This window comes from Rhea pennata, chromosome 18 (assembly GCF_028389875.1).
Source record: "Rhea pennata isolate bPtePen1 chromosome 18, bPtePen1.pri, whole genome shotgun sequence".
Taxonomy (NCBI): domain Eukaryota; kingdom Metazoa; phylum Chordata; class Aves; order Rheiformes; family Rheidae; genus Rhea; species Rhea pennata.
Genome location: NC_084680.1, coordinates 2,452,646 through 2,480,052, shown reverse-complemented (window position 1 = coordinate 2,480,052; position 27,407 = coordinate 2,452,646). Strand labels below are relative to the sequence as shown.

The following is a 27,407-nucleotide window of genomic DNA, read 5'->3' as shown; positions in this document are numbered from 1 at the left end:
GAAAGTGAGCAGAGCCTTTGTGCTAATTTCGGCCTAGGGACCACTGTCATTTCTGGACTTTGAATTTAGGATGCAGTTCCTTACTTAACATCAGAAGTTCAGATTTCAGTTCCTGGACTTTGCAGATTTGCAAAACACTTTGAAGCTGAACCAGGAGAGTACTGATGCAAGGAAAGTGTCGTCTTTTTTTCCTTAGTGTAAACTAAGGCTCTCTGGGACTGAGTGAAATAACTGCTTGAAATATTGGTAGCAACTATATGCCAGCCAGTTACAGATTTTCACGATTAGTCTGACAGAGCTTCTGTTCTGTCACACAAGTTTCCAGTGACAGGGCAGGATGTGGTTCTGCAGCTCTCAGTGACATTGTGCACTGACCCTAATTACAGACATTTCTCAGATCTGTAGTTGCATAGCGTGGCTAAATTTGCATTTGCACTTGCACTTTTCACAGGCTTGAAGTGAGCAGGTCACCAGACTAAGTGGATTTTTTTAAATTGCTTTTTATATGTGTTTTTTATTCAGCCACTCTTTTATACTTCTGTGTTTCCCCATAGGTAACCCTGATGCTTTTGGATCAGAACAACCGAGAGCACATTATCGATGCCTTCCGACCTGATGTGACATCCTCCTCCTTCCAGCGACCTATCACTGAAATGAACATTGCCAGTGGCTGCCCGCTCTTCTGCCCTGTCTCCGTGATGGAAGCGAAGAATTCCTACGTACGTGATGACGCCATCTTTATTAAAGCCATTGTAGATCTCACGGGCCTCTAACCCTCCTCACCTCTGGGAGCAGTGAATGCAGAGCCAGCCTTGAGTGGGGCATCCTCCCTCTTGTGCTGCCCTTCAGGCAGGCCTCGGAGTGAGGGGAGGCAAAAAATGGAAGGGGAAAAACCCAGAGCTATCCCCTTCCCAAAAAGGGACCTTCTCCGCTCTGAGTGAAAACGAGGTGTCTGAAGGGAACTCCCTTCCCTGGTGTCAGAGAGACCTTTCCTGATAAGTTTGGGTGTATGTTCACAATCTGCGGGGTACAGGAATATTTCCTGCAGGGACTTGAATATCTGAGCTGTCAATGTCTGGTTTTCAAATGGAAACAAATGCAGCTCTTGCTCTACCAGTTTAGTGCACAGCTTCAGTGCTCTGTAGCAAAACAAGGTTTGGGCTGCCCGAACACCATCTTATACGGATGTTCAGCTCAGCCTTCTGGGCTTTTCTTGGGAGGTCTCTGTTACTGGAAGCTTGGTTTGCTGAAGGAATGCCATTGCTCTGTGCTGCTGGCTGGTTTATGCTTTGATATATGGGGAAGGTATGAGACAGATTTAGCTGCCAAGATGGACTTGAGCACTAACTGGGGCCTCTGGAGAGAGAACTTTTTTGCCACTGTTTTGTTGGTCCTGTTGGTATCTGCAGAGACAGGTGCTGAGCCACGCTGCATCGGGGAGCAGTGCCCTGTTTCTGGCTGTAGTTGGATTCTTGATCATGTGCTCTGAACAGTCTGGTGGGACTGGGGAACAGCACAGACAGTATCAGCAACTGCACACCTAGAGGAGAGCATGTGGGCACCACTGAGGATTTCTGCAGTGAAAGAAAGAATGGAGTCCTCCCTAGAGACTGCCTATCTTGTCCTGGAGGGTAACCATGGGGTGTGCAGGGCTCAGTGACCTGAGATGTGCATGCCCTCATGGAGGTTTTTTCAGCCAGATCCTGCCATTCTCTGGCTGTCTGCTTACCTGAGTCTGAGCAGCAGTAGAGAGGGATGGTGGCAGGGCTAGGAGCTGTCTTGACTTGCACAGAAACCCTCCTGAGCTGGCTTTAATCTCAGTCCCTGAGAAGCTGTAGCAGCACTGACACATGAACCTTCTCAGGCTCCTGGGCACTTTGCAGTTGCTGAAGCTCTGTTACCATCTTTACCTGATGCTCAGGTACATCTGCACCTACTCTGTCACCTCAGAGACTGCAATGCTGACAGAGCCGTGGCACATCTTGTTCACCTTCACAGTGAGCGGCTGCTGGCCAGCCCCTGCCCTCCGCATAGCACTTAGTCAGGGCCGTAATGTTCTGGGTTTGCCAGGCTGGCAGGGCCAACCCCAATGGGGGTTTCCCTGATCTCTAGGATCCAATATCCAGTGGCTCCTGGTTAATGTGCTCTAGAGCACGCTCTCTCTGTTCAGCCTCTTGGCCTGTTAGAGAGTTTTGCAGCCACTTGCTTAGGACCTGGGAAGGTCAGAGAAGTCCCTGTGTGAAGCCTGCTGGTCCCTTATTGTCTCCAGGCTCTCTGCACTGCTCCCTTCTGGGCAGCAAATATTCTGCATCTTTATCTGAGATAAAATCTTTGTTTTTCGTGGAGAAGCGTATTTTGTGCTGTAATGTCTCTCCATCACAGCCAGCTAGTCCTTTTAGAGTTGCTTTGTGGTGGCCACTTGTAACTCTAGAGTGACTGTTGGCCAGGTTGGACTCTTAAGGCTTTCTGCCTTTTCTTCCTGTTCTCTCTCATCCATGTCCTTGGAGATATTTGGTCACAAGAGCCAGCTAGCTGGCTGCTGAGCCCACCTTGCTATAGTAGGTACTCCCAAAAGGTGCCCTGACCCTTTCCAGCTCCTGTACTACTCCTCTGGCCTGGAGGACAGGCAAAGAGGCTGTTGTAACTGCCTGGAGAGCCATGACCCCCTTTCGCCCCTAGCGGATGGGATCCGCTGCCTCTGTGCAAGGAGAGTGAATTCTCTTTGGAAGGGGGAGTGGTGATCGCTGCTAGTGAACCAAAAAGCAATTATGTGTGAAGCTGTGGTGCACTCCGTGGAGGAAGGCCCAGAGCCCCTTTGCTGGCTGCAGATCCATGCCTGGTGCCAAGCCTTGTATGGGTGCCAGGCTGAGGCTCTTCTTCCTGCCAGCATGATAAATACAAAATTTTCCCTGCTCTGAGCTGTACCCTGCTTGTGGCTTCCTGCTGTCCTTTCTTCTCCTGTGTTAGCTTGGGGGTTAGCTGCTGGAAAGTGGCTTGGTGTCAGAGGGAAACTGGATGAGGCCTGTGCAACTGCTGTAGCTGTTTGAGGGCCCTGGGAGGGACAGGCAAAGAGGCTGTTGTAACTGCCTGGAGAGCCATGAGGCCCTTTGCCACTAGCAGATGGGTTCGCTGCCTCTGTGTGAGGAGAGTGAATTCTCCTTGGAATGGGGAGTGGTGAACACCCCTGGTGTGTATAGAAGGGTGCCCTGCACCTACTGTACCTGGCTGATTGATGTGGCTTCTCAAGTTTGGTGGGTACCTCAGCTGGATCCTGAGCCAAGCTGAGTCTCAGGCACCCAAAGGTTCTGTGCTGGCTGGGTGGCTCTCCCTGCCTGTGGAAGGGTGCTGGGATGATTTCTGAGCCCCTGTTCGAAGTCTCCATGCAGATATTGCCATGCTTGTTGTGGTTGCTCTTGTACTCGGGCCCAGCGTGCAGCTGCGCACAGGCCATATCTCAGGGCAGACTCGGCTGTTTCAGTAGGAGCAGAGGGACAGGAAGAGGTGGTGGCCTGGATCTGCCGGTGGAGCAGGAGGAGGCGCAGCCATCACTTATCAAGGCAGCTTCGGCTGCCTGCCTGGAGCAGGGGGTGAGGCTGGAGGGTGGACAGGCAGGATGGCAGCAGCAGGCCATCCTTGCACTGCCGCCATCCTTACAGGGTGTGCTGAGTAACTTTGTAGCATCTACTTGCCTCCCTGGGAGGAAAACCTGCAGAGCAGTCACCCTCATGGAGGCTTTACTCGTACGGCCAGGGCCATGGCGATGGGGCACGCCAAGATCCGCACGGTGCCTGGCAAGCAGCTGTGCCAACATGCTGCCTGTGGGGGCTGGCCTGGTTCCTCTCCTGGGCAGAGGGTTTACTGCTTTATATAAGGTCAGTGGAAAATACGGGCAGCAGTTATGATTTGGAAGTAACAGGGACCTCCTTCCCCCCAGGCCATTCTCCAGCTGCTTCAGGCTTGAGCCAAACCACAGCAGGGGGGTTTCTGCAGGATGCCAGTTGCTTCCCTTTCCTTCTGAGCGGTTTCTGCAGCTGTGGTGCCTGTGTGCCCCCCGTATCACAGAGCCCCTCTCTGCAGCCCTGCTTTGTGAAAAGGTGATGGCTGCAGTACGGACAGGGGCCTGCCCAGGTCTTCCCAAGCGCAGACGGTCAGTGGATGAGACGTCCACCTGGAGTTGCCCCTTGCAGAACCAAGTGGGGCTGGGGGCCACCGCTGCTTGCACCCTGCCTTGCTCCTGCCTCTTCTTTAAGCTCCCACCTCGCTTTTGGCTCTTCCAGGAGGTAAAGAGCGATACCCGGTTTAAGGACTTCCTTACATTGTGCACAGAGCTCCTTTCCCGGCCCTCTCTGAGCATGTCCTTTAGGATGTATGAAGCCATTGCCACTATCACCCTATTGCCTTAGGAGGAAAAAAAGCCTAGCAAAGAAAGAAGCCTGATCAAGGTAGAGGCGTGTTGCTGGAACAGCTGGGCAGTTTCCCACTGCCAGGCCCCACAAGTGATTTATGTGCTGCTGCGGTGCGAAGGGGAGAGTTCCTGCCCAGCGGAGGCCTGGGAAGGGGGAGGAAAATCAGCTCTGCTAGTTTAGAGGGTGGGAATTCAGTGTATTCAGTGGTGGGGGAGAGAGGGGAAGCTTGGTAAAAATGGATGTGAATGGCTTTGCTTTTGGGGTGCTGAGCAGCCAGCAACTGCGAGGGGGGGTCAGATCGCTGTGGTGTAGTGCCTGGGGGATGTCTGCAGAGCCCCTAGCTCAGCTGATGGCATGCAGTAGGGGCTGTGCACTCCTCTGCAAGAGTGAATGCTCAGAAGACAAACAGGAGGTTCTGTTCTAGGTACAGAAATCAGTTTTAACCCTTTCTGGTGTATGATAAGGATTATTTGGGGCTGTGTTGCTCTTGGAGAGGGCACAGCATAGCACATACCAAGCTCCTGTGACAAAAGCTTTTGCCTGCCTTGGTGTTGTCTTTCTCAGGCAACATGGCTATGAAAGGGAGATCTGGTGCTGCAAGCTCTGTCCAGCCCTCTTTCAGTTTTTAGAGGTCTGGAGTTTGCAGGGTTAATTCTGTTGTATTGCTTGAGGCAGACAATAATCTGCTGCAAGCTGGTAAGGTAATTTTCCCTGGTTGCAGCTCTGAAGGCCTTTCTGGAACATGGACACTTGGCAAAAGAGAGCTTTTTTTTGTTAGTGTTTTTATTTTTTTTTCCTTTGGCCAGTTTTCTGAGGACACCCATCTCAGGCTATCACTGTGAAACAAATTTTGCTCTATGCTATTACAGGCTCAGAAGCCACTAATAAAAGCAGTTTGAAGAGCTTTGTTGTTCTATAGTTCATTGGAAGGTTTGGCTCCAACAGCAGAAGAGGCAGCTACAGCAGCGGGATGCTTCGTGGCAACATATAGCTGGGAGGCAGCAGATTGGGCACTTATTTCTGCACACAGGGCTCTCCTCCCTGTGGTAGTGCTGTACCTGGAGCCCAAAGGGAGCTGGTGTGGCATCAGCATTGCTCAGACCTATGGGTTTGAAACAAGCTGCAACAGAAGCAGGCAGTGAAGAAGCCTCCTCAGTGAAGGTGACCATTCCCCAAGCCCAACTACTGAACCTTTGAAAAGCAAGGGGACATATAGCTGCTGGAAGAGGCAGGATAGAGTGGTGTTTGGGCCAGCTGACAGCTTTCAGCGGTACTGGAAAAGGCCAGTCCATGCCAGGGACCAGGGAAAGAGAGAACTGCTCACTGCTACCTGATGCTCCAAGTTGAGCGGCAGGAGGCTGCAGGACACCAGGGAAATACTGCTCTGGTCCCAGACCACCCCTGAGCCCGTAACTCTCCCCCTTGTCTCAAGGAAGGGCTGCACTACACTCCAGAAAGTACAGAGCTGTTTTCCTCAAGGACATCGCTGCCTGGCAATAGCAATGTACTCTGCTCCCCCTCCTTCTTCTCCCAAGGCCAAAGAGGAGCTGGGTAATTATCTGCCTTTTTCCTGGCATTTTTTTATCAGCTTGCTACCTGCAATGCAACAGGTCAGGCAATACCTGTAGACAAATCAGTATTACAACTGTGGCTTTAGTTTCACTTCAGTAGAAAAAGAGTGCTTCTTAAAAAGAAAAACAAACTTACATTGCAGAGATGCTTGAGCAGAATATTTATTCAATGCCATTGTGAAGAGCAAAACTTAGTACAAACATAAACCCTCAGTGCCTTGCTCACTTCTACACAGAGCAAAGTGAGAAGAAGATTTCACAAGCTCTGGGGGAAAGTAGAAGAAGGTAGAGACTGAGTTACTCTGTGTAACTGTATACATAACTGGATTTAGACCTTGTGCACACACCCAGAAAAGGACTCCCTCTTTTTCTGGAAGTCATACAGAGACAGAAAAACCTGAGTACAAGGGTTTTAGATAAAGCCATGGGCACCTGTGGGGGCAGGGGAAGGAAGTGGGACAGAAAAAGGATACAAACACCCTTGTCAAGGACCTCAGGAGCTGTTGAAGCCATCAGTGCACATCAAGACAGTATCTGCTGCCTCCATAAAGTCTGTTTGCAACCCTGCCACTGCGAGTGGCACAGACAGCTGCCCCGCAGTGCTCCCAGCGGACTCGGGATTCCCAGAGTTCCTCCTCCAGGCTGTGTTTCAGCCTAGGCTCCCTTCCAAACGCAGGCCTGAAGCCCAGCTCCTGGGGTCACTGCCGGCCAGCGGTGGCTCTGGGACCAGTTCTCAGCCATCTAGGCCAAGTCAAGATTAGGAGCTTAATTTTAGACTCTCACATTTGGCTACCTGCTGGAAAGAGGAGATCTTCAGGGACAGATACAGAGTAAACAACACTGGGTTCATAATAGCTTAAAGAGAGCCAGCTCCTGCATTCAGAGGGGTCCCCAAGAGGAGCTGACCCTCCCACTCCAAGGCAAGTGAACCCAGGTAGGAGGAAGCTTATTCAACTGTCACTTCAGGTGGAGGAGTGCTGTGTGTCTCCACCTATGGGTGAATACCTGCAGGCACCTATGGGTGCCCACACCTACTCACAGAGAACATGCCAAGAGAACCTAAAGTGCCACAATTTGAGTAGCAAGGGAGGGAGGTGACCATAAGACCCACCAGCCATCCTCAGAGCTGTCCCTTTAGGAAGGGGCAGCAGATCCCCTGGAATAAATATAAGTTACCAATGCCATAGCTTATTTAAGTGCTTCTTAGCAGAGGAAGACAGGCAAAGCCAGCACCATGTTACCACCAGCTCACCAAAAACTCGGATTTGGGAACTGGTGGTATCAGTACTTAGTTGCTAATGAAGGCATCAACATAGCAGCTGGCTGTGTCCCAGAGGGCTGCGCTAAATGCCAAGTTGAGATGCAAGGCAGGCTGTCCAGCAGCAGCCCCAGCGCTGTCTCCCTGGCTGCCCTTTCACTGCAATGGCCCATTCAGCCCTCCAATCCTTACTGCTCCTCAGGGCCCAAACACCGTGTGGGAGGAGGCACTCAGCACACCCAGCAGCTAGATGAACTGCCCGCGGAGGTCTGGGACAAACAAACATTAATAAAACTACCATATTAAAAAAAAAAAAAAAAAAAAGTCCTGCAGTAAGGCAGTACAGCATTATACCACTGCTTTCGCCAAGTGCTCTGCAGCCAGTAGCTCTCAGCAAGGTCAGCCATGTCCCAGGCTCACATGGTACGAAGGCTGGAGACAGGCCTCAGTCTGTTCTCAAGAGACCAAATCTCACCTGGAGAGAGCTGTGACCAAGTAGCAGCATTTGTGAGAAGCTGTGGGGAGGCTGCCCTGCAGTGACCAGCTCAGGCTGCTGCCCAGTCAGACCCAGGAACAGGCCCTTGGCTCTTACGCGCTGTCTTTGAAAGAGATGCTCCGAGGAGGAAGCAATTCCCACTGCTGAGGTCCCTCCTGACTCTGCTGATGGGATTCATGTGCCCAGAGCTCGTCTCCACTGCGCAGGGCTCAAAGCTCTGCAAGCTCCAGAGGAAGTGGCTGGAGTGAGGAAGCTGCAGGAGCAGGTGTACCTGGGTTCAGCTTTTCTGGTTCATGAGCCAAGAGAAGAGCAGTTTTCTAGGCCTGGGCTTCCTGGTCTGCTGGATTCGCACTGTGCGAGGAGAGCGCCACACCTTGATGGTAGCATCGTCACTGGCTGTTAGGAGCAGCTCTTGCTCAACTGGGCTGAATGCTACCGAGTTGACCACATTATCGTGTTGCAGTTTGGCCAGGCAGATGTTGTAGTGCCGGTCCCAGATGTAGCCATGGCGATCTTCTGCCCCACTGCATCAGACAAGATACCAGTAAGGACATTACCCAGGCAGTCGCGTTTAACCTGCCTCTCCCAACCTCCTCCTTTCTGTACAGGCAGGGGTTGCCTCCAACCTGGCCCTAGCCTCCAGTCCTGCAGCCTGGGCAAATTCCTTCTGGGATCCAGACTCTGCCACAGACTGGGTTCCCAGTAGTAGAGCCCAAAATAAGGCCTCACAGCAGCAAGAAAAGCCTTTGAAAAGGAACCTGGGACATGTGGGCAGGCAGGTTGTCGGCTTGAAATCACAGCTAGGTTTGCCAGCAAGTGCTGCAGCATGAACCGCCCTGTTCATTACAGCAGCAAGGCTGTTTTAAGAGATCCCTTCAACTCACTCTACCAGCGCTTGCTGCCTGCAGCCCCCAAGAAGGTCATTTGCCACCCACTGCCAAACCCCAGTGTTTCCTCCTTCCACTTTGATTTCACAACAGCACCACAGCAGACAGCCTTCATTAACACACCCCATCAACACCTGGTGATTCAGTCATTCTGCTCTTTACAGATCTCCAGTTTCTTGCTCTGCTCACATCACACAGGAGCTTCCTGCAAGCCGACTAGCCCTGCTTGCACAAGCCAGCCCCATGGTGCCAGACCCCGGGCCCTCCCTGCCATACTGGACTTGGGGCTAGGCTCCTGCCTGCCCTCGTCCTTACGTACCTCGCTACGAAGTCCCTGCTGACATCCAGAAAGATGAAGAAGCACTCCTCGTTGGGAGTGTAGGCCCGATGCGCACGGAGGGCTCTTTTCACCTCCTTCATTGTCTTCAGGTCAAACACGTGCAGATCGATCTCCTCGGCAATGGGAGGCGGCTGCATCGGGTCCGAGATCACACAGTCCCGCGGCCAGGCCCGGCTGTTCACGTACAGGTACCTTGAGGAAGGGAGGGGAGCAGAAGAGTTACCCCAGCACCTTGCCACATGCTCAGAAGAGTCAGAATCCCAGCTGTAAGAGCCTTTCCCACTGGCCAGCCTGGCAGGGTGGCAAATGAACAAGCCTGCAGCTCTGCTAACTAAAAATCCAGTCCGCAATACAGGAGCACGTTCTGAACTGCTGCAGAACCACTTCCTGTCCTCTTTGGGAAGAAAAGGGCCACCACAATTGGGACTATGGGCCCCAGAGGCTAGGACGAACCTCTCTGGTCTCATTAAAAACCAACTCCAAGCATGGTGGCTGCAGAGCATCTGACCAGTCTGCCTCAGGGACAAGGCTCATTGCTGTGGGCAGCTCCTTCACTCCTACAAAGTTCCTTCAGTCTTACAAAGCTCCCTGCTGATTCCTAACCCAAACAGGCTCAGCTGAGCAGAAGGAAGAAAGTTCTCCTGCTGAGATCTGGGGAGACACTAGAGCTACACATCTTCAGCATTAGGTTAGAAATAGGATGTGGATGGACAGCAACTGCCTGAGCAGACTCCTTGCTCTGTCCTCTAGGCCAGTGTACCACCAGCACTGAGACCTCCCTCCATTAGCAGCACTTCCGCAACCTGCAACACCTCCCTCAGGACTGGGTTATGTGCAGCAGGGCCAAGTGCTCTTGCAGGGCACAGGGTGCCTTTTCCAGAAGGTGAAGTTCACTGCTAGCATCCAGGATGAGTGCCCAGGGTCCTCTCTGCCATATGCATATGCAAATCAGTCCCTGGAGATAATCCGAGCCTACAGGCATTTGAGTAAGATACTCCAGCTGCTCTGAGTGTTGCAGCTACTTTGTACAGCCAGAAAAAGCAGGGCAATCTACCCTAAAGTGGAGTACCTCATCCCAACTCTAAAGCAGACAGGTCTTCCACAGAGGAAGTTGTTTCTTCTCCTGTTCATCCCACAGACTCCCTAAACAACTGCCACCCTTGACTGTGCCATGCACACCTCACACTGACTAAAGCCACAAGGGAGCACCCACCCTACATGCCTCCCTTTCATCACACTCACCTGTGGTCAGGTGAGAGGCCCATGCCAATGATGTGCCCATGGATGTCAATGACGTGATCCAAGGAGTCAAAGAACTCATCTGAACGCCTCTCCTCTCCAAGCACTGGCCCAGCAGTTGTCATCTGATGAGGCAGGATCCTTTTAATCCCTTGGGGACAGAAAGCAAAGTCAGCCCATTCTGCAGGTTGTTGCTAGCACACAACAGGTTTGATGAAGTCCCCAAGCTTCGGAGAAGAGCTTTCCTTAGTGCTGCTAAGAAAGGAGAACTGACTCACTTCTGGCCAAGAACTGAGAAAGGGTCTGGGACATGGCTCCTATCCCTGCTAGCTTCTTTCAAGCTCTTGCTAGGGGTGCTTTTGGCCAGGAACATGCACGTAAATTATGCTTTGGCACATTCAACCCCAGCCAGCAAGACACTCACCACCCTGCTGCCACCCTGTCTGGCACAGCCACGCCTAGTTCCAAGCCTGGGTCCAAGTCTCCTGTGAGGCTGTAGAGCTTCTGTGAACTGCAAGGGAGCTCTGCTGGCTCCAGGAGACACACTAGCTGTGGAAAGGTTTTTCCCCGAAATGAGTTCTTGGGCCGGATCCATTTCCTCTAATAACCAGCCTAGAGAAAGCCCAGGAAACATGCTGGTTGCAGCAGGCTTTCCCCACTGCTTGCCATCAAGCTCAGGTGGAGGTCAGCCCTGGCGAATTCCAATAACAGGGGCTTGAGCCAAAACCAGACTCAAGTGGTTTACAGCTTTTGAACTTCCAGACTAAGGGAAAAACGTGCAATGAGTCAAGTCCTTTTCCCCTTCCAGCTACAGAGATCCCAATGTATGAGAGCTCCCTGGATAACTAAAAGCCTCAGCAATTCTTGGGCACTTGTGGTCTTTACCTTCTCAGCATGTCCATGAGAAACTGGAATAAAGCCCATCACCCTTCTGAGAGAATCACTGCTGAACACCCTCAGTTTTGGCCCTCTCTGGCAGCCAAAGGAGGTAGGAGTAATACCCCATTGCACCTCAACTCAAGGCCATTCACCAAATCACTGCAGCTGAACGTAGGTGCATGAAGGACTTCAGGATAGAAATCTTTGCTTTTTCCAACCCAACTGCTAAGGCTCAGCAGCATCTTTTCCTCATTCGGACAGCACCTAAAATCCCAGTTTTAAATAGCTACATGATCTCTGCATGCAGACACCAGCCGAGCAGACAGCATTTGCCCATGACTCAGACCTACAGTTAGCACAAGGCAAAGAGAAGCTTACAGGAAATGCCTGCAGGAGATGCTTGTGAGTCGCAGATCAGGCGAGACTGAGCTACTGCCCAGAAGCAGGCCTGGCCACACCAGCAGCAGGGCTCCCACCAGCAACTCTAGCCCAGCAGACTGGTGAGAGAAGTACAACAGCAAGCTCTTTCAAGTACCAGTTCCTCAGGGGCAGAGAGAAGATACACAAAGGCTGGTTGAACACACTAACCTATGGGCAAACAAAGCCTTTTGCAGTGACTCATGGCTGGGAGAGGAGCCGAGCCAGGGTTCATCTCTCAGAACAGGCAGTCTCTGCTGCGGGTGCTGGCTCCAGGCCAGGGAGTCACTGGAGTTCAGAGGCACCAAAACCCATGGCCAAGGGAGGCACTGCTGGAAGTCAGAAGAGTCCAAAGGCAGCAGCTACCTTAACACCCCACTTTGCCTTTACATACTGCAGGTCCCAGCACGTAACGCAGCATTTGTTCAGCCAGGCGGATCAAAATGCACGCTGCTCCCAGGACTGAACCACAGCAGACCACCCACCATGCTGCTGTGCTTTCAAAGGCGGGCCAAGGCCAGGGAGCTGGCTGGTGCCTGTCACGCCTGTCTGTGGACCCAGTCGTGGAAGGGAGCAAGGGAACATCAAAGCTACACTCAGTCCAGGTTGCATTCCTATCTTAAGTGGGTAGAGACAAAGCAACTCTTTGCTGGGAAAGGCTGTTTCCAAAGCTGTAGACAACCTAGAAATCTATCCTGTCTTATTCAGCTGTACTGGTACAGAAGGGGTGAGAGCACCTGTAGCCAGGAAGAGAGGCTGTAATAGCACAAGCAGCAAGAGGAACTAAAACTGCCCAGCTTTACAAGAAGTCTTCTTGCCCGGAAGCAGCTCTCCTTCCCTCCTCACATTTTACTGATCTGCCTAGTCCCTTCCACTGAGCTTCTAAACTAGCTCTTGGGGGCTTTGAGAAGCAGCTAGACAGATTACCTGTTCATCACCACGTTATTTCACCACATAATGTCAGGTTCTTCTAATCCCAGTGGCCCAACAACAGAGCCATGAATAACAAGGGAAAGTCCTAACCCAGAAAAAGGTTACCCACAGCACTATTGCTTAGCTAGTGCTACGACTGCAGACCCTTGTACCCTGCTGAGCAAGCAGAGGCTGAGAGCCAGCAGGCTGCCTGGAATCACACTCTCGCCATGGAGATGTTTGCTGAAGCATCTAATCGCCTACAGTGAAACCCTTTCAGTAACAAACCAGTGTTTTAGCTTTTAGCTGCTCAGGTGTTCCACTGAGACCTAAAGGCCACATGATGTGTTATTAAACACTAGGCAGCGAGGGAGGCAGCTTGGCAGTACTCCCCTCAGAGCCGACCGCAAAGGCATGCAAGGCTCTGTCCCAGAGCCGAGGAACGCCAAGCAAGCAACACACAACTCTAAGTCGCTCAAACCAGTCTTGCTGGGAAGCCCTCTCCACAAATAAAACAGGACTGAGACCCTCCCACAAGCCCCTGTCAGGGCAACCACTGTCCTTCACATCCACTCGCTTGTGCGCAACTCATGGCTGATGTTGTGAAGTCAGGAGCTCATTCTCAATCTTCTGCTTATCCCTTATCATGAGTTTTCCATCTGGCTGAGGGTCAAGCCTGGCAGAAACCAAAAAGCCTTGAAACAAATGGTTGATGGGTAGAACCCACTCCAGGTACCACAGGCACCTAAAAAGCCTCCTGCATCAAGTCCAGCAGCCTGAGCAAAACTGCAGCTCATTCAATACACACATAAGCAGTAAGCTTTTCCAGACTGAAAGTCAGAGTGTAGTTGCAGGTACTCTCAGCCCGTGCCCCCAGGGAAGCTGGTATGCCCTGGAGCTCAGATTACAACCTTACCTATCTGATGTGGAGAATAGGTGAGGCATCCCGTGGTAAAGATCAAGTATTTTGTCTTGCTGTTGCTGTCCGTGGGGAGCAAGTTCAGCTCGGGCGGTTTAGTTCTGCTGCGTATGAATAGCTCAGCCACCTTTGTCTCTAGCTCGGTCTCAGTCACAGCAGGCCTCACGTGGCCCTCCATGATATCGTCAAAGAACTGCTGTAGCCCATCCTCCGCTGTCACATCCCCATCATCTGGCAATTCCTGTCCTGCTGGCTCTGGAGTCTGCTTGGGCTTGGCCTCTTCATCCTCACTGTCACTGCCAAGATCAAAGACCGGGCAGGTGGAGGTAGAAGAAGCAGCTAGCTGCTCCTCATAGTCCAGGAGCAGGTCTGGGGAATCATACCGGCTGCAGTCAGCCACCATCACAGTCCGGATAGTGCTGGCATTCAGGTTCTGGATTTTAAACAGTCTCTTGACTACATTCACATTCTCAGATTCTATACCCTGGAAGCAAAAGAGAGGTAAGCAGGAACCACCTCACTGGAGGCATGTTGATCCTATAGCCTCTGCTCTAAGAGGCACTCACCATAACCTTAAACCCACCCAGGGGACTCCAGTCAAGCACCCAACTCCTCTTAGCACTGCTATCTGGGGAGCTCAAAGCACTGCAAATCTTGAGAACCGGTCCAAGAGGTGGCTAGCTTCATTATGCTCCTTGGAGGTGGGAGTGCCGAGACAGAAAGCCAAGGACTGGGTTTATGCAGGCAGACAACAGCTGAGCTGGAAGCACAGAGGCCAGGCAGCCTAGCTCCCACCTCCCTGCCCAAGGTCATTAGCTGGCACAGCCTGTCGCATGACAGGAATTTCAGGAACAGGCCTCTGTGATAAACATAGGTGCAGTATGAAGTGCCACGCTTCTGGCATCCAAGAAACCAAGAAAGGATTGCAGTACTCTTGGAGTTTGCATGTACCCCTGCATGTACTCAGGATCAGCTGAGTTCTCAGTGCCCAGTCCCAAGCAGCAGGTCTCTTCTAGCACAGAGTTTTGGCTGTATGCAGGCACACTTCAACAGCTATGTCAAATTGGGCAAGGCCTTTCCTTGCCTCTTGGGGATAGAGACACTACTAATGCTGTAGTGTCAGTGCAGCACAAGCATGTGGTTATTGGAAGGGTTACTGCAATGCAACACAGCTACAGAGGATTTAATCTAGGGTCAGCACCAAAGCTTTGAGTCAAAGAAAAAAAAACAGGATGAGCAGCTGTGACATTTTGTGACAGAGGCAAGACATGGAAGAGGAACATGCCAGAATCCAGAAGGCAGTGCACAAGCAGCAGAGAATGAACAAGCAACAGATAGTCTGACTGATGCACACTGACCTCCAGGTCTCATCACAGCACAGCAGACAGCACCTGGCCTGCAAGTCTCAGCAAACGGCAGGCAGGACTAAGCTCAGCCTCCCACTCCCCTCCAATACCAGTGAACAGCACACATGGCTGCCAACAGGGAAATTGGGAACATGCTCGGGTACATGCCAGCATACAGCCTTCCCAGATCCAGCTTTGTGAACTGAAGGAGTTTAGCAATCCTGCTGCGCTCCCTCCACTTCCCCCTTCAGCAAGACAAGCACTAGGGTACTACACTCCAGTTCTTATCCTTATTAATGGGGCAGGAGATAATGGAAGCAGAGGGTACAGAGCTGGAAGGTGAGGCAGAGACTATTGCAACGGGTACCACAACACTAAGTGCAGAGAGACCTCATGCAAGAGTGGCCTCCAGCTGAAGATCCTGAGGGCAAGCCAGATGAAACCAACTGAGAAGACAAGGCAACTCAGTCATATCTCCCTCTCACACCTCCTCAGCAGTTTTTCCTCCCACAAGAGCCAGCAGGAAGCTGTATTGCCTGTGAAGTCAGAACAAAGGCACCTCACCTGGAAAGCATTGTTCAGCCACAGCACAGAACAGGAGGTTATACGCCCAATCCGATGGAGATTGCCAGAAATCAAGTTGGTTTCATTCAGCCAGCAGCCAAACACATCATAGGGTTTATTCCTCACTCTAGAAAGTAGTGTAAAGTTCTCTGGAAGGGATGGGAAACACAAGCATGAGGTGATGGCTCCTTACAAGGGCTCCGGAGAAACAGTAGCAGTAGACATGGGAAGCAGATTCAAGTCCTGGCTAACAGCAGAAGAGGCACTGATGCAGTGCCTTTAGCGGAAGCTGAGCAGATACTGACTGGCCAGCTTCCAGTCACTGCTATGGACATAGATAATTCCTCTTTTTTTATAAGTATCTGGGAGGAGAGCATGCACAAAATATAAGGGCAGCCATATGATGTCAAACCAGAGAGCCATCTAGCCTCATGTCATCTCTCCAAACATGGCCCAAAGCAGACACCTCGAGGACAAGAACAGGCCTAAGGTACAAGACTCCTTAGCACGCTCCCAGCCTCCCACCATTGTGGCTTAGGACCTTTTTAAATGATGCAGTTATGCATGTAGCAACACTCCCTAATTTTGGCACAGTGCAGCACAGACACAGCAGAAGATAACTCAGCTGGGCTTAGTGGGGTTCATAGGACTAGAGCACAAAAGCCAGAGCAGGCCAGGATGGTTGCACCTCAAAGCCATATGGGACCTCAGGGTGGGAACAGCAAGTACTGGTGTGGGTCAGAAATGGTGGCTTCAAGACAACAGGTAATATGGGCAACTCCTGCCTTGCCCAGACTTTCACTTAGAACTGAAGTTAAGTGACAACATTAATGCCAGACTACTACTCTTCTAGGTGATGACATGATGACCTGAACACAGATAACTAACTTTATCCAGAAAGTTTACCCTATGGCATGGTGAGATAAAGATCCCTTTGCAGAAGTGCCAAAAGGCAGGACAAGCAGAGGTCAAAGCCCCAGCACACGCTAATAGCAAGGACAGGAAGCAAACCCTGGCACCAGGAAGCCCCAACAGAGGTAAGGGCAATAATTACCCATACTGATTACAGCAATCTCTCCTGACGAGGAGTTGTGAGGCCCCACAAAGACACCCGATACCAGGAGGAGGGAGTCGTCCGAGTTAAACTGGGAGAACTGCGTGTAGCTCCAGTTGTACGGCCTCATATTGGAGCTGTGCTGCAGGGAGATGTCCAACTCATTGCTCCAGATCTGAAGACAGACAGTTATGAAGCTATTAGGAAGCCTGACAGTTGTTCTGCTTTACCTGTCCTGCCAGTACTCACCAGGGGAGGGAAATAATAATAATAATAATAAAAACTGCCTAGCTAATTGCCTCCAAGTTCTGATTTCCCTGTTAATTCCCTTCATGAAAAATGGCCAACAGTTTTGGAGAATAACTGAATGCAGAATTGCTTCTTCAACAGTGAGTCAAGTAGCAAGTGTTACTGCTACAGCTGTATTTTCAGTATGTCAGGAGACATTTCTCCCAAGATAACTATTCATGCAAGACAACTTCTGCAGTAGACCATTATCCCCATGGTCCCCATTATATCCACAGCTCAACGCAGGACTGATTTGCAGCTAGGAAGCACTCAGAGCCAGGCAGGCACCTCTGCCACCTTCAGACGTGCTAGAGCTGGAACCCACAATCCTCAAGGCTACATCTGCAAGTCTCATTAGTTCTATGGCTTTGAGGACAGCTCAGCATCTGCAGGAATAGATGCAAGTCTAGGTACACCTGGTCAAAACCTCTCCTCTCCACAGGCTTCTTAAAGCGTAAGGTGTGCTCTCCTGGCTGAGCCCTACTACAAAGTAGAGAGAGTTGCGTGGGGTGGACTACCACCTTACCTTGACAGTACAGTCTTTGGAGCATGACGCAAACAAGCAGCCAGAGTGGGAGAAGCTGAGATGCAAAACCTGATCATTGTGCTCCTTCAGAGCCTGCACTTCAACACAAGGGATGGTGTCATAGAGCCTCTGGAACTCATCATACCAGGAAATGGCAGCTGTAACACATGAGCAAGAACATAGGACAGGAACCCAGGCAGGAGGAAAAAGACAGACCTGAACTAAACACAGCAGTCACAGATAAGCGCTTTGAAAAAAGGAATTTCCCAACTGCTGTGAGCAATGCTGGGAGCTCTGCTGTGGCCAAGGTCCCTACAGCTTCAGCCCTTGCTAGCAAGCCCTAAGACTTATTCTCAGTAGCTTCCCCACTCCCCCACACAAAGCCCTTTCTTTCAGTAAACACAATTCCTCAGCACATCATTTTTTTCTAAACCATTTACAGCCACCACAAGAACCTACCAGGGCACAGCTGCCAGATAATAGCTGTTAGCTATCTAAGGAAACTTTCTGCAGGACAAAACAGCAGTTGGAACTGCAGACATACCCCAGCCTAATGAAAACAAATTCATTGTACGATGAAAGGAAAGTTGTTCCTTGGGCCACTGGGCCCTGTTCTGATTATCTGTCTCAGACACAGTATTAAGAGGGAGCCAGAAATGGTATGAGACTGAGACAGATTTCTGTGAAACAGAAGAGGAAAACGAGAGAAGAACTGGAGCTGGACGCATTTTGTCAGGACAGAAGAGGAATCTTGCAGTAGAATAGCTTGGAGCACACCCAGGAAAGTCATACCAAAGGCCAATAAGTACATAAGCAAACAGATTTTTTAATGAAGTGCCCAATAAGGCAACCTACAGACTTCTGGCAGCAGCAAATTCTGAAGAACCAAACAAGATTAGACATTTATATGGATAATAGCCAGCTTTCCTAGTTACACTGAACAAGACTGAATGATATTTTGGAAATCTCTCACTGGAGTCCAGGAGACACCTGCTCTTGCAGGGAGCAGTTTGCTGCCAGGACATCCCAACATTGCTTACTAGGTAGGGGGCTTCACCACCCACTGAGGCATTCAGTCCCAGCCCATCAAACAGGGCAGCAGTCTGGACAAACCCCATCTGCCCTAGCAGCTCCAACACTTCTACATGCAAGACCCACTGGATACTATTAACCAAACCAAAGACCTGTCCCACACCAAGAAGCTGGCAGGTGATTTCCCAAATTCATGTTTCAATCTTTTCCTGGGACTGGTTGGCACCCCCATCCCCAGGAACCTTGTGGATGATTTTCACAGCTCGAGAAGTACAGCTTGAGAAGTGTCTAGATATATTACTGAATCACATTCACTACTCATTCACAGTTAACATTAAGGAACAGGGCTGTCAGCTTACAAAAGCCAGGGAGCAAGAATAAACACAGCCTGGTCAGAGAGCCTCAAAGGAGAAACTAGAGGTAACTTTTTCAGCCCTGTAGAGTTCATCGAGCCTGTGCAAATAGAAATCAAGCATTATTCTAAATCATCACACCCACATCTCATCTTCTTCAGAGCCCTCCTGTACTGGTATTCCCTACTGCAGGGAGACCTGTGTACTCCACAACTTCATCCTTGCAGGTTCTCCTCATCCTTCTGTAGCAACTGTAACACATGAACAAGAAGCCACACTTCTCTCCACCAAAACTGTCCTTGGCAGCACCGTGCATATCCTCTGCGGCAGAGGAGGGCACATAGCCCTTCTGGACCTCTTCAGCATGCTAGGTACAGGCACTTCTGACTCCAGGAAAGACCGACCTTGACAACAAGGGCTCCTAAGAACAGATCCCCAAGGCCTGTCTTAGCAGAGCTTGACAGCATTAGGTCACCTTCTTAGACAGGACCAGAATAGTAGCAGAGAGCAGATCTACAATTGTACAACCGCCAGCACTGAGCCTGTTGATAGCTTTAGCTGGAGAAAGCCATGCAAGGCTCACAGTTGATGCTGACTGTTAATAGGTCATTTTCCTAGTGTAGTCATATGCCAAGATCAAGTCAGACCTGTCCTAGCAAGTGGGTCAGCTATTAGCATTTGCCCACTGTACAATTAAGTTTCTGCACACCCACCTCCCTCTCCAGACAGCATGTTCACCCTCCAGAGCCAGGCTACAGCTACTGCCTACGCCATATGGAAATGTAAACTTGACTGACTGTGTACTTCCAGCTCTTTCTAGTCTGGACAAGGAAGTGATAGAGCCTAAGGTGAAGGCTTGCTGAAAGGTCCCAATCTTGATCAGGAAAAGCCAGCAGTGATTACCACAGCACCCAACAGGGCTGTAATACAGTAGGGCAAAGCAACTCACTGCATCCCTTCAGGACCTTCTTTAAGAGCAGCAGCACTCAGACACGCTGTGAAGTGGCTACCAGAGGAAACCTGCTGCAGGAGGCTGAAAAAACCCTCACCTTGCTGTGAAAGGAAGGGAAAGTCTAAGCGTTTTCAAACATTTGACACCACCTTTCTGAAGGGCATGAGCAGTCCCAGATTCTCTCACACCATCCAAGCCTGTGGACTGCTGATAAGACATGATTAACGGCTCCGCCACCACCAGCGCCAGCAACAAATGGAAGGCCGGGCAGCACGGGGAGACGAGGCCTCCCCTCACGCCCATTCTGGGCTCACGACCGGGGCCATCACTGGGCAAAGAGCCCCGCCGGGGACCCCCCCCGGGCCGGCAGCAAGCAGTACCGCACCTGGGTGCCGGGGCACCTCGCGGGAGATCCGGTAGTAGCGGTAGAAGAGCTCCTTCCAGAGGAACTCGTCGCGGGCCACGGCGTGCCACTGCCGGCACACCAGCCCCGCCGCCAGCACGTCTACGTGGTCCAGGTAGAGGAAGATCTCGTACAGGACGCTGTCGGGGAGCAGGGGGCCGCCGCCGGCCTCCATCGTGTCATCCTGCCGCGGCGCCTGCAAGCAAACGCGGGTGAAGGCCGGCCCCGCCGCGGGGGGTCCCGCCGCCGCCGCCGCCTCCCACCGCCCGGGCTCTCCGCCGCCCGCCCCGAGCAGAGCCCTCAGGCCGCCCCCCGCTCAGCACCTCCACGGCTCCAGCCGCCCTACCCTGCCCCGCCTCCCTCTCGCACCGCTTCCGGCCTCCCTCACGCCTCACTTCCGCCCCGGCTTTTATGCGCCGCTCTAGCCGCCTTCTCGGTGGTTTCCCCCCCCCTCACCCCCGTCCAATCACCAAGCGGCTTTCTTTCCCAAGGGGGTAAAAATCGAGCCCAGAGCGCTCCCCTCGCCCACCCTCGACGCCCCAGGCGCTGCTAGCCGAGCGCGGCACGCTCGCTCCGCTCTCTAGCGCCCCTGCAGGACGGCCTCGCCCCACCTCGCCCCTCCGCTCTCAGGCCACGCCCCTTTCACGCAGACCACGCCCCGCCTTCAGACCACGCCCCCACGCAGGCCCCGCCCCCGGCCCAGCCCTGCCCTCCACAGGGTGGGGGCGTCTCGGTGGGTGGCGCGGGGGCGCCAGGGCCCGTGGCAGGGCCGGGGCTGGCAGCAGCAGGCCCAGCGCCCCCGGGCCCCCAGGCCCAGCCCCGGGCCCAGCCCTGCCCCACCAGGCCAAGGCTGCCAAGGTGTCGCCCCCGCTGCCCCCACGCCCCAGGCCCTCCAGCGCCTGCCCCGCCTGGCCCCTGGGCAGGCCCTCGACACCGCACCACTGCCGTGACCCCGGCGCCCTCCGGCCCCAGCGCCCGGCCCCGCCGCTTCCCGTCAGAGCAGCCGCACTGCCCCTGGCCCCGCGTCCCGCCAGGGCACGGCCAGCACTGCGCGGCAGGGCGACGCGGGCCCCGCTGCGGGCTTGAGCGGGCACCATGGCCCCCCGTGCCACCCTGCTCTTCCTCGCCCTTCTCCTGTCGGCGTCGCAGGGGCAGAAGCGGAGGCGGCCCCCGCCTCCCCAGAGTCCCATCGAGAAGGTCACCGTTCAGCAGGGCCTCAGCCTGCCCCAGGTGAGGGGCTGGGGCATTTCGGGGCCTGCCGGCCGCTCTCCCGGCCTGTCCTGGCCGCAGTTGGTCTTGGGGGCGCCTGCAGCTGGGGGCCGGCTCAGTTCGGAGCAGCACGGGGGAGAGGGGGGCAAGAGCTCAGAGACACGGAGGGCTGCATTGTTTCCCCCTCCCAAGCCCAGCACCCCAGCGTGGCCCCCCCTGTTACCTGGCCCAGCAGCAGGCGCTTCCCTGACCTGACTCCCAGGCATGTCTCTCCTCAGGACCTGGCGAGCATGTCACCCCCCAGATCTGGCCCCCAGTGCCTTCCCCAGACCGGGTCTCTGGGGGGTGTACTCTCACAGTACACCCCCCTAGACTTGGTCTGTCAGCGTGTCCCCCCAGCCCTCAGCTGTCCAGAGCAGCTCAGCCCCACAGCTTGAACCCTGAGAAGTGCCTGTCCCTGTGGTCTGCAAGGTGTCCAGAGAAGTGACGCACGGGGCAGATTTCAAAGGCCAAATCCTCGCCGCAGGCAGTCCGGCCCTGGCTGGCTGCCATCCCCTGGGATACTCTACTCCCACAGCTGCCAGCAGTACTTGCGCTGCTCAGCCCTGGGGCTGTGGCGAAGTCAAGGTCCGTCCAATTGCTCTTGATTTTGTCTTTGAAATTCACAGCTCCCCCCAGGCACCAGGCACAACTTCTGTCCCAGGTGCTGGGACTCGAGGTGCTCATCTGCAGCCAGGAGCATGAGGAGTCTGCTGGGGGAGTAGGGCGTCCTGTGGGCCGCCAGGCCTGGGCTGTGGTGTGGGGTGCTGAGGCTTGCTCACCCGCACGCCCAGGACCTCTCAGGGTGCTCTCACCCTTGCTGGCAGTGTCAGGTCTCGAGGGGACGTCTTTGCCGAGCCACTCCCTGAAGCTGTCCTGCTTCAGCCTGTCCCTGTGCCAGGTTGAGTCTATGGCTTTCTTGGCTCCTCGCCACCTCTTATCTGTCCTTCTCTCTCCCACCTGCCAGCTCCTGAACAAGGGCCCTCAGTGAGCAGCAGCTTTGGGCATGCCAAGGGGAGGTAGGCACGGGCAGGATAACAAACAAGGGGAAGCGTTACGGAAATATGTTTCTCTGTTCACTGATAACAGCTGGCACTCCTAGCCAGGCCAGCAGGGCTCAGCCTGTGGCACCTCCTGGCTGTGTCAGCAATGGCACCGGAATGAAACGGGCACTATCTTGATGAGCCTGGCAGCATCTGGTGCTTGCTCTGCCCTGGGTGGGCCTGTTCCTGTCCCCTCTCCTGGGGGGCAGGAGCAGGATCCAACCCTTGGCCAGACAGGGTTGTGCCAGCATGGCTCGGCATGGCCATGGCTGGGGGAGCACCCTGGCCTGCAGGCAGCCCCCATGCTGGGTCAGTCGGGGAGGTTTCTGGCTCTTACTGCCATGCAGCTGTGGGCTTGGGGTGGTGGTGGTCCAGGGGCTGCAGCCTGGCAGCCGGTACCAGCCCTGTGCCGTGCAGTTCGCAGGGAAGTGGTTCCTCGTTGGTGTGGCCTCCCGCTGCAGCCACCTGGCAGAGCACAGCCACCATCTGGAGGCGACGGCAGTGGTGATGACTGTTGAAGGGCAGAGTCTGGCCATCAGCACCTTCAGGAAGCTGTGAGTGACACTGGCCCACCAGAACTCCAGGGAGGGACAGGGATGCTGCAGGCGGGTCAAACCAGGGCCAGTGCTCCAGCTATGGGCTCCAAGGAAATGATAAGCCTCTGGTGGCAAAGCAGAGGTGGGATCTCTGCAGGGAAACAGGAGGGATCAGTGAGCACTCAGGCTTGCCAGGTTTTTGGACTCTATATCTCTCACTGTAGCCCCTCAAGGCTCTCAGATAACCCTTAGCAGCATCTCTCCCTTGGAGAAAACAAAGTCCTGAGAAAACATGTCTTGTATGCACCCTGGCAAGTAGGGAGAGCAGTGACCTGGCATCATGGTAGCTCCTCTCCAGCTTGCACAAAGTCCTTTTCTCCCCACACAGGGACGGGATATGCTGGGAAATCAAGCAACACTACCTCCCTTCCAAGGCCCATGGACGTTTCCTCTTAAAGGGTAAGGAATGCCAGGTTGGCCTGGGGTGGCATAAGGGCTGCAGATCCGAAGCCTCCAAGCCTTGCTCCTGACCAGGAGGTCAGGTGTCCTATGGTGTCTTCTTCCCCCATATCCCAATATCTCCCCCCATATTCCCCTCAGTATCTCAGTCCTGGGCTCCAAAAGTGCTCAGTGCTGAATGCCATCATGGGCAGCACCAACCAGTGGTGGGCTAGTACCTGCTGATCGGAAATGACATCCCCACAGGGGAGCAGGATGCGCGAGCTCTGGCCCTGATGTTCACCACCTTGTATGCCCCTCTTGTGGTAAAGCCAAGGCCCCTGGATGGTGCCAGTCCCACCACATGCCGAAGAAGGGATGCTGGCGATGCCTAGGAGCTAAGCAGCATTGCCCTATGCTGTGGCTGTCTTTCCTAGGCCGTGGCTTCAGCAGCAAGGTGGATGTGGTGGTGGGGGAGACGGACTACAGCAGTTATGCCATCGTCTATTACCAGAAGGGCCAGAGCATCTCTGTCAAGCTCTACGGTAAGTCAATGCTGAGAGGCTGCTTTGGAAGCTGAGGTGCATGGGTGCTGGTTGATGTCTGGACCCCATGCACAGCAAAGCTGCTCCAAATTGGGTGTATTGCTGAGCAAGGTTGGGGCGAGGGGCTAAACATTCTGCCCAGAGGCCTGGGTTGTGCCCCTTCCCATCAGGCATCTTGCTGCCGTCAGTTCACCAGCCGGCGTATGTGAGCTGGTGGCACCATGTCTGGCACAGGCAAGCTGGTGGGGTCACATCCAGCACATTTGAGCTGGGTCATGACTGGCTGGAAAACTGGAGGAAGCAGGATTGGGGTGATTTGGAAGTGACAGGCCGGTGTTGGACTCAGAGAATGCTGAACCCTCCAGGTCTATGGAGGACCCAGATGCAAATGTGTCCATGGAAAAGCTCAGTAGGGCCTTGTCACCAGATGAAGAATTTTGTCCTCAAATACTGCAGGAGAATGGAAAGAGTCGACTCAGAGAAAATCCTGTCCCTATGGGAGCAGCTCAGTCACAGGGAGGAAAATACCACTGGGTGAATCGAGATGTTTCTGCTTACTGGTTTGTGGCATATCAACCTTTGCCTGCTTGCTGCACACTGTCCCTCCCCACAGCTGATGTCACGGTCAAATGAGAGGTCATTTCACCCTGAAAAACTGCAGCTTTCCCCCTGAGAATCAGCAGAAACTGCTGTGATAGTGGCAAGGTTTTGTAACCGGCTTTTCTGAGCTGAAAAGCCCTTTGGCCCTGAGCCTCTGCTGCAGGGGGCCGGGAGAGCTGGGAGCTTTCTGATGGGGGCAGACATCCTATCTGTCCCCCAAGGCCACTGATGGCATGTGTTTTCCTCCCCTTGCAGGACGGGCCAGCCAGGTCAGTGATGCTGTTGTGGACAAATTCGAGCAGCATGTCAGGGCTGTGGGCCTGAATGAAGATGTGACCTACTACTTCCCCATATACGGTAGATGGGGTGTGGTCCCCTGGGAGCGCGGAGCGTCCATGGTGAGGGCTGTGCTCGAGGATCTGGCACTGGGGTTTCTGGTGCTGGCACCTCTGACATGGGGAGAGGAGTGCAGGCACGTCCAAAAGCGGGTTGAGCAGCTCGTGGCCTCATATCACGAGAGAGCGAAGACACATGGGACCTGCCCCCATGCTGTGGCTTCCCTCCCAGCAAAGGACAGGGCTGTGCCCTAGCAGTGGTCCTGGGGTGCAAGGTGAAGGTGTCCCAGGTGCCCAGGCAGAGTGACCATCCCGGCCTCTCTCTATTGCAGGGTTTTGCGACTCTGTGGATGAGTTCCACATCCTTGACGGTGAGTTGCAGATCTCCAGCGAGACACTGAGCCTCCTCCGTGCACCAAGCTCAGGCTGGGCCACATGGACCCACCTGGGGTCTGGGGCCCAGCTTTGGGGCTGGTGCTGCCCACATGGGCTGGGCTGCGCCTGCAAGGTGATGTGTGCTACAGTGGTTCTCCCTGCACTGGCTGCAGGCTGGGCACGCTGGGCTGGCCCCACAGCTCGCCATGGCTGTGTGGTTCTGCCCAATGAGTGTGGGCATGCTGGTCTGGCTCAAGGAGCAAGGACTGTCCCAGGAATCCCTCCACGTCCTTGTGCAGTGCTAGGAGGGGGCAAGATGTCCCCCAGGGCAGCCATCAGCTGCACCCTGGCAATGCAAAGCCCCATTTGGCCCCTATATGGGCTTAATGGAGTCTGTATTGGGGTTTCTTGGGGTGAGGGCTGGTCTGTTCTGGGATCCCTGGGGACAGGGGCACCCTGGGGTGAAGGCTGGGATCCCCGGGGACAGCTCCATCATTTATCATTGGAACTTGGGGAGGCAGAGGTGAGTCTTCAGCCAGGCCATTAGGCTCTAGTATGTCCCCCAGCCCCTCAGCACCTCTTTCCTTTCCAGAAACGAAGGTGTAGATACAGATGGCGTTGCCGGGAGGTCTCCAGAACTCAGCCCTGATCCCATCTGACTGCCTGCAGATACAGAGCCATGCAAGAGCCAAGGCTGGCCAGGCTTTGGTCAGATACCTCTGCCTGCTCCACAGGACTTCCCAGGTCCTCCAGCTGTGCTGACACCTTGCCATGTCTCCCTGCAGCTTTGTGTCACCCCTCTGCTCTCTGCTCTGCTGCTCCTGCAGCTGCCAATGATATCCCAATAAACACCTTGGAAAAGGGTCCTGGCCTCAGGTGTGTCACCCCTTGATCTGCCCCTAGGCCTTCTGCCTCAGAAAGGCCAGTACAGCTTTCACCTGGGGACAAGCTTGCTGGTATTACCTCTGGGCCTGGCTTGGGGACCAAGCCCTGGCCTGCTGTTCCCACCCTGGGCAGGTGCCTGGTGCCACTGAGGGTACATGCAGCCAGGAGCCCCTGCCTGTGGTGCTGGGTGACATGCAGCCCCTACTCACAACCTTGTCCTCCTGTCCTCAAGCCTGACCCAAACCATGAGATGCCAAGGCAGGAATTACGACATTTCTTAATATACTCTCAGGTCCTATAATTCAAGTTGTTCTGGCTCATAGGTGAGGAAGTGCCCAGAGCTCAGTGACAGCAAAGCATGGTGTCAACATTGAACCTGTGGGAAAGCATGGAGCTTGGTGCTGTCAGGCTTCACAGGTTGGGGAGTTGCTGGGGACCTACTCTGGATCAGCTGTTCTCCCAGGACAAGCCACGAGATCCCTCACACCTTGGAGATCCTGGAAGAGGAAACCTTAGCCCGGCAGTGGTCCTGCTTCCCATCCCCAGGGCCTCTGGGACAGTGAAACACCCCATTTCCCTGCCTCAGCCTTGCAGATCGTGTTCTCCAAGGGGCTGCTACCACTTGGGGTCAGACCACTATACGTCAACGGCTTCCCAAATCCTGCCCTGCACCAGGCAGAGCCCAGCTAAAGAGCAAAGTAGAGGAAGTCCCTTGCATGTAGGAATCATCCAGTTCTCTGCAGAGGCCACGAGAGGCGTGGAGGCAGGGATGCAACCAGGATTTAGGGACTGGATCCTGTGAAGCATGGGGCTGCAGCCCCTCACAAGACCCCTTTCCCAAGCAAGCTGACACATGTTCAGCCTGGTGGAGGGCTGCCACACTGCTGTGTGGGGCTGGGGTGTTTTAGGTGAGCAGTGCCTATACCCCAGTGCAGGCCGGGAGGTTCGAGAGGGCAGGGAGCAGCCCCTGGCCACTTGTGCTGAGCCAGCAGCAGGCTGGAAACCTGTTTACGTGCAGGCCCCTCTGCAAGTGGCTGGTTGGGTGCCTTGGCCACCCTGCAGCCCCTACGGAGGGAAATAACCCTCTGCCTCCGGTGTGGGCGTTTTGCAATCTTAGTGGAAACTGTTAACACATGTTGTTTATCAGGGGAGTTATGTAAGGACCTGCCACGTGACTGCTCCGCTGCCAGCCCCCGATGAAACCGGCCGTTGTCCCAGCTGCCCACGTGCGAGGCACTCGTGTCCGGCTGGGCTCGCAAATCCCCTCCGCTGGCTGGCAGCTCTGGCTGCGGCACGGCTTCCTGGCCGAACCTGCTGCTTCGCAGCATCGTCGTGTTATGGACTGCGGTCCCGCTGCTGCAGCTCGCTTTCAGCCCCGCACCCAGTGGTGACGCTGCTCCCCAGAGGGGGCTGCGTTGCGGTGGTGATCAGCATGGTGGGGTGCGCATGACCAGGGTCTTCTGGAGATAGGAAAGCAAGGGGGAAGCCCTTTCTGGCTCTCTGGAGCCTATGCAACTCCATCCAGACCCTGTTTTCTTGTCTCTGCCCTGCTCTGCTCCA

The 27,407-nt window shown here is 54.0% G+C and overlaps 3 protein-coding genes across 11 annotated transcripts in view; 2 read left to right on the top strand and 1 right to left on the bottom strand.

Annotated features, from left to right (window-relative positions):
- Positions 1-5,308, top strand: part of TRAF2 (TNF receptor associated factor 2) — a 29,459-nt gene extending 24,151 nt beyond the window's left edge. For all 7 annotated transcript variants that reach the window (XM_062591136.1, XM_062591143.1, XM_062591141.1 and 4 more), the window contains one exon: positions 555-5,308. In XM_062591136.1, coding sequence (XP_062447120.1) covers positions 555-773 — 219 coding nt within the window. In that variant the 3' untranslated portion in view covers positions 774-5,308. The remainder of the gene's footprint in view (positions 1-554) is intronic.
- Positions 5,309-6,121: 813 nt separating this feature from the next.
- FBXW5 (F-box and WD repeat domain containing 5) lies at positions 6,122-20,215 on the bottom strand. Of its 2 annotated transcripts, none has more exons than XM_062591135.1 (9): positions 20,189-20,215; positions 19,825-20,038; positions 17,103-17,260; positions 16,289-16,463; positions 15,235-15,383; positions 13,322-13,808; positions 10,201-10,348; positions 8,938-9,150; positions 6,122-8,255 (listed from the first exon to the last, which is right to left on the bottom strand). In XM_062591135.1, the coding sequence occupies exons 2-9, from the start codon at positions 20,015-20,017 to the stop codon at positions 8,009-8,011; spliced, it is 1,770 nt and encodes a 589-aa protein (XP_062447119.1). In that variant the 5' UTR covers positions 20,018-20,038; positions 20,189-20,215; the 3' UTR covers positions 6,122-8,008. The 2 variants fall into 2 exon arrangements, with proteins under 2 accessions (XP_062447119.1, XP_062447118.1); XM_062591134.1 differs by having other exon boundaries at positions 20,166-20,212.
- C8G (complement C8 gamma chain) lies at positions 19,897-25,809 on the top strand. 2 transcript variants are annotated; one of them, XM_062591144.1, is made up of 8 exons: positions 19,897-19,957; positions 22,058-22,109; positions 22,551-22,687; positions 23,058-23,128; positions 23,545-23,652; positions 24,508-24,609; positions 24,920-24,958; positions 25,555-25,809. In XM_062591144.1, the coding sequence occupies exons 3-8, from the start codon at positions 22,641-22,643 to the stop codon at positions 25,566-25,568; spliced, it is 381 nt and encodes a 126-aa protein (XP_062447128.1). In that variant the 5' UTR covers positions 19,897-19,957; positions 22,058-22,109; positions 22,551-22,640; the 3' UTR covers positions 25,569-25,809. The 2 variants fall into 2 exon arrangements, with proteins under 2 accessions (XP_062447128.1, XP_062447129.1); XM_062591145.1 differs by lacking the exon at positions 19,897-19,957 and adding an exon at positions 21,050-21,072.
- The last annotated feature ends 1,598 nt before the right edge of the window (positions 25,810-27,407 follow it).